The sequence below is a fragment of the Equus asinus genome, chromosome 10, assembly GCF_041296235.1.
Source record: "Equus asinus isolate D_3611 breed Donkey chromosome 10, EquAss-T2T_v2, whole genome shotgun sequence".
Lineage (NCBI taxonomy): Eukaryota > Metazoa > Chordata > Mammalia > Perissodactyla > Equidae > Equus > Equus asinus.
Window position 1 is genome coordinate 80,639,986 of NC_091799.1, and position 13,239 is coordinate 80,653,224.

Below are 13,239 nucleotides of genomic sequence, written 5' to 3' on the forward strand. Positions count from 1 at the left end.
CTCCCTTAAGTCATTCAGCCCTTAAAGCTAAGATTTTAAGCCTTTCTGCTTGGTTAGAAATACTGTTTCCCTTGCCTCTGACGGTGTTGTTGATGGGGATGAGGATGGGGGTGGGATGTGTGTATGTATGTGTGTGCACACACGTGTGTGTGTGTGTAGCAGGTAGAAAGGCTTGTTGAGGGGGTGACAAATTTAAGAGTAACAATCTAGAAGTAGCTAATGTAGTGGAATAGGAAAATAAAGGATTATTTCAAAATTTCTAGTGGAAAAACAAGGTGAAAAAAGTCTAGAGAAGATGAGGAGCAATGTGATAGAGGACGTGGAGGTGAGGAGGAAACGGAAGGGGAAGGAAATGCGCAGCACCAGCTTCTGTGAGTAAATACGTATAAAGCACTTATAATAATGCACAATACTCAAGTAAGTCTTAGCAATGCATTCATTCATGCAGCAACTACTTACTGAAACTGAACTGTGTCTTGAGGGAAAGGAAGGGACATGAAAATAAGGTAAAACTACTACTGATACTGACAACATGGCAAATAACACGAGGCACAGTTCTGGTTGCCGGAGAGACAACAGTTAAACAAAATAGAGAAAAATCCCTGGCCCTGTGAGGCTTGCATTCCAGGGGTGAGAGGCAAACCATAAACAAGGTGAATAAGTTAATTTATAGAGAAGTTGGAAGGTAATAAGTGCTATAGAGAAAATAAATGGAACAGAGCAAGGGAGATCAGGAGTGCTGTGGACAGCTTTTAAAGTTTTAAATAGAGTGCTGAGCAGGGTAGGCCCACTGAGAAGGTGACATTTGAGCAAAGACTTGAAGAGAGTCCAAGAGTGAGCCGTGTGGCTAATAGATGGAAGAGCATTCCAGGCAGAGGAGACAGTCAGCCCTGACCCTGGAGGGGCGCAGCATGGCTGGTTCGTGTTTTTCTAGGCTCCTATTACTGTTACATTTCTTGGCCTTTCATAGTTCAGGTTCATCTTCCTAGCAAACCTTCCTGCCCTCCCTGGCCTTCCCAGCCTCCATGCTAGAAATGGCCACTGGTCACTGACTGACTGTACCACTGCCAATGAATACTTGCCCTCTTGTATGGCTACTTCTCTTTTTTCCCCCTCTCAATTTGTCGTGGTTTTTTAATATTCCATCAACATTTATTAAGCACCTTTGAGATCCAGAAACTGGATAAGCTTTGAGGAAACAATATGATAAAAGTAAAGCATGGAAAAAAGAGAAATGTAAATAGACATGTCAATGTAAAAGAGACTATGAGAAGCTTTGGCTGTTTCTTTTTATACATATTCTCTCTGTCCTTAGGTTATTCTTTTCAATTCACCAAGCAAGAAAGCTTCATTCTATTAGATATTTTTTCAAAGTAGAAGTTAAGGGTTTTTTTCTGATTATAAAATTAATATATAATTATTGTTTAAAAAAACATCCAGCAATTTAGACAAGTAGAAAGGGAGATTGGCTGTTACATCTTTTTGTCTTTCTCCTTCCCCCACCAAGTATTGTACAGACTTAAGATTCTTTTCTGTGCATATAGATTTAATACACAGACATACTTTTAAAAACAAAAATGAGACTATTCTATATATAAACTGCTTTTTCCTACAAAAAAGTATATTATGGTCATTTTAGCACATCAGAATATATATAGAAGTACCACATCCTCATATGTTTTTAAAAGTTAATCGGGATGTTTAACACAGAGTACTGGGCTAGATAAATGTTTATTGTTTTAATGATAAAATATTTGTTAAAGTAATTAGCTGATTGGAATGTAAATCTTAAATAAGTGGCAGTTGAGTCTGCTAATGTAATTGGTGATTAGAACGTAAAATCTTTAGGAAAATGTGGAAGTGAGTCTGACAGCCGGCAAAAACAAACTGATTCCAACTTGTCGATGTTTGACGCTACAGCTTAGAATCAGTTTGGTTTTGCCTCCCAACCAAGACTCTGTAAGATTGCTGTGAGAGTTTTCTTCCCTCCTCTCAGACTACTTTGTCAAATAACATGTTAAACCTCTTAAATAATATGTGGATTGGTTTGGGTTTTGTCTGAAAGCTTCACATGGGTGTTCTTGGGGAGCAGACATTTAGATGGCGGAGCTGGTCTTTATGAGTGTGAGCTTGTGGATCGCCATGGTGATTGTGGGTTATACATACCAGGTGCTATTTTGGTGACAGTTGACTGATATATTACGGTAGTTAGGTCCTATATCTAGTGATAGGAGACAGCATGCTATCAAGACAATTTTAGAATCCTTGTGATATTCTTAACTTTGATCATTTTTAAAAATAAATTAATTAATTAACAATGGAATACTACTCAGCTATCACCATTTTTTACTATATCAAGAAACTGCAGTTGCCAATATAATTAGGGGTATTTGGTAAACAAAAGGGAAATATTTTTTTCTCAAAGGTAAAATCTCAGTTGAAGTGTGGCACTGGCAGTGCATGAGCTTAATATTACTTTTATTTTTTATTTTTATTTATTTCTTTTTGAGAAAGATTAGCCCTGAGCTAACATCTGCCGCCAATCCTCCTCTTTTTGCTGAGGAAGACTGGCACCCATCTTCCTCTATTTTATATGTGGGATGCCTGCCACAGCATGGCTTGATAAGCAGTACACAAGTCCACACCCAGGATCCAAACCAGTGAACCCAGGGCCACTGAAGCGGAGTGCACAAACTTAACCACTGTGCCACGAGTCTGGCCTGGCTTAAGATCACTTTTAATAATAAATCCCAAAAATACTATGAAAAGTTAATGAGCATTTATTATTGATTAGATGAAGGAGGTCAGGATGGTTCACAATGTGGGTGAGATATACCCCAGAAGTACGTTTATAAATAAATAGTTAATAATCAGTAAATTAATACCAACACAGGAAGATTTGGGGGAAATAAATTGCTTACTGTTTCCAACCTAAAGGAAGAATTCACTGTTTCCTTATAATGCTGAGGTTAACAGATTGAAATCTTTACCCTTCTCTACAACATCTATAATTTTAACTCTATTTTTTTTACATGAAACAATGCTTTCAGCGAGATGACCTCTTTTGATTAAATTAAAACAAAGAGAGAAAAATCTTTTATTTATAAACATTTGCAGCAGAAAGCTAAAATCAGAGGTAGAGACACTTGTAAACACTACAGTGCAACCAGACTTTCATTTCCTCCTAAACTCATTAAAACCACACATTTTAGTTACATAAACTCAAAATCACAAAGAAATGTAATTACCTTTATTCTCTTTTTTCATTATTTCAGTCATAAACATTTCCTTTACTTTTTGGCATAAAGACTCTTTATCTACTTCAGCATTGATTTTTATCAAAATATTTTCTGGCTCTGTATACCATTGCTCCAATAAAGGCCAGTTGTCCAAGAAGCCTACAATTCTGTAAAATCAAAATATTGGATGAATATGACATCCTGTTTGAAATATTTGTGCAACATTAAGTATGATTTATCTGATCTGCATAATGAAAAACTAGGCTGCCAATATGGTTAAATCTGAAAAAAACAACTTGAAATCTAGAGGCAGTGGGATATTATTCACTTTAAAGAAGAAATTACTTAATGCTATCAAGACAGATCTTTTGAGATATATGAATGAGTAAAAGAAGATTTGAAAATGCCACCATTTCAGTAAACTTTTAGTGCAAGTTCAGTTCTGTAAGTGGAAATCTAAGGAAACATCACTTGCACTCAGAGCAGAATAATCTGAGCACGCTTCTGATGGTAGCTGCAGCCTGAGCCACCTAGGTCATCTTCTTTTTCTTAGAGACAGAAATTAAAGACATCTTTGAGTAAGTGCAGCTGGTTCAGACTTATTTGGTTTACTCAAATATATTCTTGGAATGATTCTTGAAACTTTCTTGTCTTCTTTGAGAGTAAACAGGCTTAATGTAGCTCAAATTACTCATCCCTGGCTCACTTCATATTTTTAGATTTCTCAGAGTTTCATAAAACTGTCTAAATTTTCTTTTCCAATGAGCAAATTGCATATAACTAAAAGAATGAGGTTTTTTTGTAAGCATAACTTCATTTAGGCAAAATAGCCGTAGTTTTAGAACTACAATCAGTAGTGTCATGCCTAGCTCTTCGAAATGCCACAGTCTTCACTGGCATTTGCTGAATGAGGGCTGAATTAGGATTCCGTATAATGAATTTGTAAATTCATGGAACCGTAAAGGGAAGCATTGCCTGATTTAATTACTTTCTTCCAAGACTATGATGACTTGTGCTCTGAATATGGAAGGTAGCACACAAATATTTCACTCAATATCAAAGCTACTTAGTTTTGTTTTACCTGTAAAAGACTGAATGCTAGGAAATAAGTCTTTTTTTCTAGCTCTGATGATTCCAAAGTGACTAATTCTTAGTTTGTTCAAATGGCAAGAAACAAGAAGCAGGATGTTGAGTTTTAAACTAACCTATGGTGTATTTGGTCTCTTAAATTCTGGTCCTCATCCATATCTTGGTTTTTAGCAGCTACACGCTGATTGATATCTTCACGAGGAGTCTCACTTGAAAGTGCTTCAGCTATGATATCAAAATTACTTAATTAAATAATTTACAAACCACTCAAAGTTACAGCCATACAATTCTTAAATGTTTTTATACATATGGTATTTTATATTCACAGAAAACTTGTGAAGTAGGATTGTGATTCTATAATTGACCCCAAATTGCACAGTTCATAAATGGCAGAGAAGGGATTTTATTCCAGTCAATATAACTCTAGGCTCTGGACTTCTTTTTAATTTTTAAACCATGTATTGAATTATACCTGCCAAAACAAATGCATAATAGAATATACAGTAGTCCCCCCTTATGGTTTCCCTTGCCACAGTTTCAGTTATGCACAATCAACCAGGGTCTGGAAGCAGATGATCCTCCTTCTGATGTATCATTAGAAGGTCAGTAGTAGCCTAACTCTAAGTTACAATGCCTACGTCATTCACCTCACTTCATCTCATCACATAGGCATTGTATCATCTCACATCATCACAAGAAGAAGGGTGAGTACAATACAATAAGGTATTTTGAGAGAGAGAAACAACATTCACATAATTTTTATTATATTGTTATAATTATTCTATTTCATTATTATTGTTGTTAATCTCGTACGTGCCTAATTTATAAATTAAACTTTATCATAGGTATGTATGTATAGGAAAAAACATGGTATATATAGAGTTTGGTACTATCCATGGTTTCAGGCATCCAATGGGGGTCTTGGAACGTATCCCCTGCAGACAAGGGGGGCACTACTCTACAGCCCAATGACCTCACAAACTGAAAACAGTTAGCATCCAGATCAAGAAACAAATATTATCAGCCCTGGAAGCCCCCTCATGTTTCTTTTCAATCAACATCAGTCACAAAGGTTAACCACACAGAGCCTATACTCAAAACTTCTCTGTACCTCTCCCCATATTATGAACCCTGCTGCTTCCTCTCAGGCCAGCCAACAGCCCAAGGCACTGTCTAAAAACCCAGGCAGGCCCTACTATTCCATTCCGACACAGTCTTATGCTCCCATATTGGCTTTTCCCTCTCCTTAGTCCTCCCTGGTCTTCTGCCTCTTGACTTTGAGTCTGGTCCATTACTCCCTGCCCAGCCCTGACTGGACTGATGTTCAACCTTTGAGCTCACTGGCTTTGGATGGAGGCTGCTTTCCTGCCATGCTGTTCTTCAGGCTTTTATATGGATCCCAAGCATTGCAGGACGGTATGCTGCACCCAATCCTAGTGACTGGGCTCCCACACCCCAGCCCACGCCTCAGGACTCCAGCTCCCCACCGTCTGGGAGGAGGGTAGTACAGCACCTTTATCTGAAAATCTGTCCTCTTTTGGCTTGTGAGACACTGCTTTCCCTGGATTTCTTTCTCTCTCCCTAGCTGCTGCTTCTAAACTCTTCTTTTGTTCTCCTCATTAAATTTTGTTGTTTTCTTGGGTGTCATCCTGGGTCTTTTTCAAAATATATTTTTCTTCCTAGATGATTTCTCTCACCTTCAAATACTTAACTTTAGTACACACTTCCCTTCTGATATCTAGACCCATTTATAGAACTGTTCTCTAAACATCTTAGCTCAAAAGTCCAACAGGCACTTCAAGCTCAATTTGTCCCTAAAGAAACTCTATGCATTTCTTTCCATATTCTATATGCGAATGATATCATCATTCTGAAAGTTGTGCAGGTTAGAAACTTGAAGTCATCTTGTTCTCCCTGTACTATATCCCGATCCCAGCTGATCACTAAGTTCCGTAGTCTGCCCCCTAAATTCTGCTTGAAGCTGACTCTTCCTACTTTGCCTCTTATAATTGTCTTGATACTTGTCATTTTTCAGATAGTAATAGTTTTCTAACTCATTTCCCTGCTTCCAACCTCACTCCTCTTCCAGTGTATCCTCCACACTGCAGCCAGAATGGCCATAATAAAAGGGATAACTAATTGCATTAAATCTCAGCTTTAATATCATTCAGTGACTTCACATGGCTTCAGGACAAAGTTCAAACACCTTAGCTTGGGGCAAGCCTCTTCAGCTGACCCTCGCCTACTCTCCAGGCTCATTTCTGCCACTCCTCTATACCTTGCTGCCTTTCAGCCCTACTGAGGTACTTGTTGTTCTCTAGATGGATCATGCTTACCTGCCAAGTCTTGCAAAGGCATTTCTGTCTACCTGCCTCCTTATCTTGGCCTGGTTAACCTCTTCCCATGCTGGGCACACCTATTATAGCACATAACTGACTATATTATAATAATCAGCTTACTTTTGTTTCCTCTCACACAACATTGTCAACTACTTGAGGTTAGGCACTTGCCCTTCATTTCTATGTTATCAATTCCTGGCACATTAGAAAAATTAGATAAACATTTACTAGAGGCACCATTTTAGCTTCCATCACCTTTACCAGTGCTATCCAATAAAACTTTCTGAGATGATTGAAATGTTCTATATCACTACTGTCCAATATGGTAGCCACTAGCCATATGTGTACATGAAATGTGGCCAGTGTGACTGAGGAACTGGATTTTTAACTTATTCATTTTAATTAATTTAAATATCCGTCATGCAGCTAGTGGCTGCCATGTTGGACACACAACTTATAGTGTAACCCCTTGGTTACAACTCCTTATCTACAACTTCCACTAGACGTTTTGAAGGCAGGATTCATTTCTTCTTTATTACTCTATCACCAGTGCCTAGCACAGTGTCTGGCACTTAGCAAGCATGCAATAAATAACAGGTGAATATGTGAATGAGCAAGATATTTTAGCAGAATAGAGTTCCATCTGTCCAAAATGGCTTAGGGTGGGTCTTGCTTTAGATGAGGAGAGCAAATTGGTAAAATGATCTTTCAAAGGCCATCCAAATCTTATATCCTACAAAAGAAAAATCTTAAGATATGAAAAAAGAACAAAACTTAAAATACTTGAATATGAAAGCTGCAGATTGACTTTCAAAGTTGTGGACATATTTAGCATACTCATTTCTGACCAAAACAAGTAAGAACTATAAAATCAATGATTTAATACTAGTTTTCATGGTTTAAATGGCCCTAATCTAGTAGTTGACTCAGTTCACTTCAGATCTAGAAATATTCAATATTAGAAACATAAGATAAAAAGAAAAAATCACACTGTACTTTAATAGTAATTTCTGAGAGTAAATAAGATTATGTGTATAAAATTTGAGATAGAAGAAACTCTCCCTGGAATAGTGGAGAAAGGGCATTTTTAAGTCTAGCTACAAGCCAAGGGCCTAGAATTAAGATCATCAAACTATTTAGATGCTAATATCAGCTTTCACAAATTTGCCAGAATCATTTGTCATATAATTTTGATAGGGAATTGAAAGAATTTAACCTGGATTGAGTTGGATTTCTTGAAAAATTCTTGCTAATTGATTTCCTTCTATTTTTGAATCACACAACAATATGTTTCCAATGGAACCCCAAGAGGTAGACAAACTTTCTGGGGACTTTGTAGGGTTATAATCAGCTCTCAGGGATGCTCTCACCCACAGGTCTATGTGTGCACTTTATAACAATATCCACTTTCAAGTCAAATTGATCTTGAGTTTAGGGCCCTGTTCTGCCACCAGATGGTCACAAATTGGCAGCTTTCTCAGCCAATCATCAGTTATCCCTCAATGGGAATGCTGAACAAGCAGAATCATCACTACCATCAGCATAGCTCCTACTCCCTTGTATGAAGAGAAGTAAATTCTCCCTTTTGAGATTTGATGGACAGTGCCCAGTTTAAACTACTGGGCTCAACAGCTTAAGTAACATGAAATGGTTTTGTCATTTTATTTAAGTAAACAATGAAAGGAAGATCTCAAAATTACACAAACTCAAAATAAGGTTGAATGTGACCTTGGACAAGTCACGTGCTCATGCCTTAAATTCCCATCTATAAAGGCATTGGAATAGATGATCCTGTAGGTCTCTCCCAGCTCTGAATGTCATCTTATTAGTAGCAACAGCAGTAATAAAAGAATGATAAATGTTACCATTTGTTAAACGGCAGTTTTTTAAAAAGGAAAAGACAAGACTCAAATGTAAAATGACATCATTTAACTCTTCAATTAATGAGAGAATCAGTAAGATGTTACAACCAATCCAAATGAGAATCTGAACAACAGACACATTTGTAGGCAATCAGGAATGTTGAAATAAATGTTACTAGATGAAAAACTGGTTACCATGTATAGAGGAATGTAATACTTGGAATCAAGTTTTCAAAAGTGTAGAAATTAATTGTATCTTGATTGAATAAAATTCATTTGCATGTCTGTGGTCAAGACTCATTGGAATCACTATCAGTTTCCTACAATTTATAGAGTTATAGAAGAGCTGAGTCAAAGCCAATGAAAGCACAACCTCTACGGAATCAGATATTCCAGAGGGTCCAATAGATAATACTCAGCCTATTGTTGAAAGGATATACAACAATCTTTTGTTCATTTCAAAGTCTTCCACAATTTTTCCTGATGTAATTAGTAGACGGTTATTGTTATGGACCTAACATAGATAACTGTTATGTATCTATCCTAAGAGTTTAACACTTACATCAATTAATACCTGTGATATAAGAAGAAATATATATATTTGCTCTCTGTCTCTGGCTCCTGACACAGAGCTCCAAAAACCCTTGTAATTTCCCAAGTGATAGGGGTGAAAGTAGCATCTTTTGTTATTCATCTAATAAGCCCCTTTCAACCTTACCTGAGTTTATACTAATGAGGCAACTCTTGGAGGGTGGAGCCTGTTTGTCATAGGAACAAACCTAGTGATTAGAGGGCCGAGGGCTGAGTTAACCACCAACAGGAAATGATTTAATCAATCATGCCTTCATAATGGAAACTCCATAAAAACTCCAAAGAAATGGTTTGAAGAGCTTCCCCCAAAACTCCAAGGGGACAGAAACTCCTAAGCTTGGGACTCTTCCAGACCTTACCCTACATACTTCTTCATCTGGCTTTTCATTTGTATCCTTTATGATATCCTTTATAATAAACCAGTAACAGTGAGTCAAGTGTTTCCCTGAATTCTGTGAGCCATTATAGCAAATTATCAAACTGGAGAAGGGGTCATGGAAACTCCCAATTTTGTAGTCAAGTTAGACAGAAGTAGGTGTAACCTGGGGATCCACGACTGGAGACTGGTATCTGAAGTGGGGGGAAGTCTTGTGGGGCTAAGTCCTTAACCTGTGGAAATCTGTGGTAACTCCAGGTAGTTAGTGCCAGAATTGAATTAAATTGTAGGATGCCCAATTGGTGTCTTCCAAGAATTGGAGAATTGGGTGGTGTGGAAAATCCACACATTTGGTGTCAGAAGTGTTGCGAGTAAAGAAACAGTTTTCCTTTGATATCCATAACAACACAATGAGGCATTCTATTATATAGATTGTGGAAGTAAGCTTTAGAATAATGAAGTACCTTTCCCAGGTCAAACACCTCATAACTCAGAAAGTGAGGGCTCAAGAATATATGCTTTTATCCATAAATATTTAATTTATGGAATAAAGTAATATTTTCATTTCAATGATGAAAAGAAGTTAAATAAACCATGAATTTTGGCAAAACTATTCAACTCCACCATGTGAGGACTCCAGCCAACTGATACTTGCTCCTCAGAGTTCACACACAGTTCAAGGGAAGGATGGTACCAGATCCTTGCACAAAGCACAGAAGTGGTCTATGCCCTTCACTAGGGTGACCCACTAAGCTGTACTAGATAGCCACAAGAAGCTCCTTCATGCTTCAAAGTCTCAAAAAGGGTCCCTCTCTGCCAGAGGAGCGGCTAAGTTGATGGAAGGGTTCAGTGAGATGCTTGCAGTTGCCACAGAATTCCCTGCTAGTTCCATGCTTGGCCTGCGGTGCTGAAAACTGACAGTCAAAGCAGGAGGCAACTGTGCTCTGCTAGATTATTCTTTGGAAGGCTGAAATGGATTCTTTATTACTCACTTATAATTGTAAATGCAAATATTCACTGATTCAGTCAAAGAACAAATAAACAACTCTGAATTGTAAACAAGAATAGCAGCAGAAGGAAAAAGTGTCCAGCTTACCCATGATGTCATTCATACGATCTAGTGAAGAATTGTCTGAAATGTCTAATAACATGACGAAATCAAATGCAGAAGGGGGAGGAGGCACTTCTTTGGAAGCTGTAGGATCAACAGCCAATGTGGATATTTGTTTTTTCTTTTCCTCCAGTTCTATGAGGTTTCTGTCGTAGCCGGTGAGAGCTTCCTCCAGAAGCTTTGCTTGGTTTAGTGTCATTGGAAAACCATCGAGGACCCAGCCTTGATCCAAAGGTATCTGACTGAATTGAAAAGGACAAACCATTAACATTTTGATAGACCCAATCTATCAAAATAATAATACAGTGAATCTTGCCTTTGTCTTTCTTTCAATTCACAATAACCTCCTTCTGCATGAATTTTATTACTTTTTATCTAAAATTAGGCTTACTAGTGCACCATAATCACTCCCTTGCTTAAAATCCTTCTATGGGTCTCTGCTGCCCTCCAAATCTAGTCTGGAGGCCTGAACGTGGTATTTAAAACTAACTGGCCCCAACTTACTTCCCCATAACCTCTTCTCCCACACAATTTTGAACCATTTACATCAAACAAACTAATCTCCTCACTGTTATATGAGTACGAATTGCATTTTGTAGCTTGTGTTCATAGGCTGTTCCTCCTCTGAACCTGTTTCCTCACATGTACAGTGAGACGACATGACACACCTCACAGGATAGATGCGAGGATGAACTGAAATGACGCATTTTAGGAACCCAGCAGAGAGCTTAGCATATAGTGGATACTCACATGGCCAACCTGGAGGATTCTTCTACCTAACCCAATCCAGCATGGAGTCTTTAAACCACCTGATCTGAACTCCTCTCTCATTCACTTCATCATACATCATATTCCTTGACTTAGAAAAATTCGAGTCTTCTTTACCTCAATTCGATTATAAGTTGCTGAAGGATAAGGCCCACTTCTTGAGGTTTTACCCTCAGTGCAGCATCCTCTATAGACAATGGGTACTCCAAGAATTATCACTTTAGTTCTTTAAATTGGAAAATGTGAAAAGGGCATAAACTCCAACTTTGCTCTTCTAAACCCCTAATTTACGCAAAATTGAGATTTTGGTTTTTGGATTAAGTTATGATTTCACTTATTTCTCTGTTAGAACTCATATTAAACAATAGAATCCCCTTCCCAAAGGTTTGTAAGTCTGCTTTGGTGCCTGCATGTGACCCTTCTGAAAGTGTGGCAGGGAGGGAGGGGAAAAACTGTACTTTAGAGAGGTTTTATCACTTGTCCCAAGTCACAAAACTGCAGATGACCCCAAACTCAGTGATCCCTCCACAGCATGAGCTGCCTTCAGGTCACTGCCTCTATTTCCCCCATTAGCCCAAGAAGAGCAGGAAAAGAGCGCATTTTGCTTTTATAACTTGTCCAGAGCTTGGTAAAGCATTCTGCATAGAATGGGTTTGTTGATTCATTGGCCTAAAATAGAGAAGTTTCTTGAGCACCTCACCAGGTCTGGGTGACCTCTTCTCCCACCACAGTTTCAAGAGCTACTTCAGAGGGAGGAAGAGGTCAGGGTCACACTTGCTCAGCTGGAATGTGAGGATGCCGGGCAACGAGTGAAGAGACCTGGGCTTTGACCCTGGCTACACCACTAACCAAATATGTGACTGAATTGTCTTACTGAACTGCCACGCACTTTCGTCACTGAAAACGGATGGATTTGGACTAGATGAAAGGATTTCAGACTAATGACAGTGCTCGAAAGGTGCCTCAGGGTCAATGAGGATAGTGGTGGGAAGGTAGTGAAGTTCTGAAGGTTGAGGGTAGATACTCCAGCCTCCACTGAAACCAAAGCTAAGCTCTGTTTATAGCTGATACTTTTCATCTACAATTTTCTTTGAACAAGGAGTCCCATGGCTAAACCATGTTTTATGCCAGTTCTGAGAATGTTACAACTAACAGAGTGAGATCCCCTTCAGCTCTGAGGGTAGTGTCCCTGTGGCCCAATTTCTTCAGTGTTGCATTCAAAGGGTAAATTGGTCCAAGATACGTCACAACTAGGAGGCAACTTAAATCTTTAATGAGATCTCTTGAAACACTAAAGAGGGAGTCCATTCCAGACACACAGTAAAACTTCTTTAAAAGCTCCTTTCCTCACCTCTTTCGGTCTTAATGTTTCCCACACAGCACAGCTACCTCAATTGTATTTCCTCACCCACTCTAAGCTCTCCAAAACTCTTTCATAAGAGCCTTTTTGAGTCTTTTTTCCATCCTTCTCAGTCTCATCTCTTTATTATATGGATCAACTGAGCCTCTCTGGCTTCTTTTAATTTCTCCTTTTTCTGTATTACAAAGGAAGGCTGAGGAGAATCCTTTCTCCTTACGAAGGCAGGTACCTGAGGGTTACTATAAACATTCAATAAGAAGATGATTACCCTTGGACCTTGTTCCCAACACAGATACAGATGAAAAGAAGTTAACCTTGTCAATTTGCTGTTTCTTGTGACTCAAGGGTCAAAAGATTTATGAGCTTGTTTTGCAGAAGAAAAAGAATGCCTTTAAGGAAGTTATGATCACCAGATAATGAGCCCCCAGCTGCCCTTGATGCCCAGAAGTCTGGTTGCCCAAGGGCTTATCCTGAGTGAAAGAAACACAGACTTCCCCTTTGTTT

At 38.4% G+C, this 13,239-nt stretch overlaps 1 protein-coding gene across 14 annotated transcripts in view; it reads right to left on the reverse strand.

Annotated features, from left to right (window-relative positions):
* SPEF2 (sperm flagellar 2) overlaps positions 1-13,239 on the reverse strand; it is a 177,533-nt gene that overhangs the window by 82,640 nt on the left and 81,654 nt on the right. For all 14 annotated transcript variants that reach the window (XR_011506509.1, XR_011506510.1, XM_014831226.3 and 11 more), the window contains 3 exons: positions 10,593-10,849; positions 4,445-4,553; positions 3,249-3,406 (listed from right to left, as the gene is read on the reverse strand). Coding sequence is in view for 12 of the 14 variants with exons in the window: in XM_014831226.3 (XP_014686712.3) it covers positions 3,249-3,406; positions 4,445-4,553; positions 10,593-10,849 (524 nt within the window). In the remaining 2 variants the exon portion in view is untranslated. The remainder of the gene's footprint in view (positions 1-3,248; positions 3,407-4,444; positions 4,554-10,592; positions 10,850-13,239) is intronic.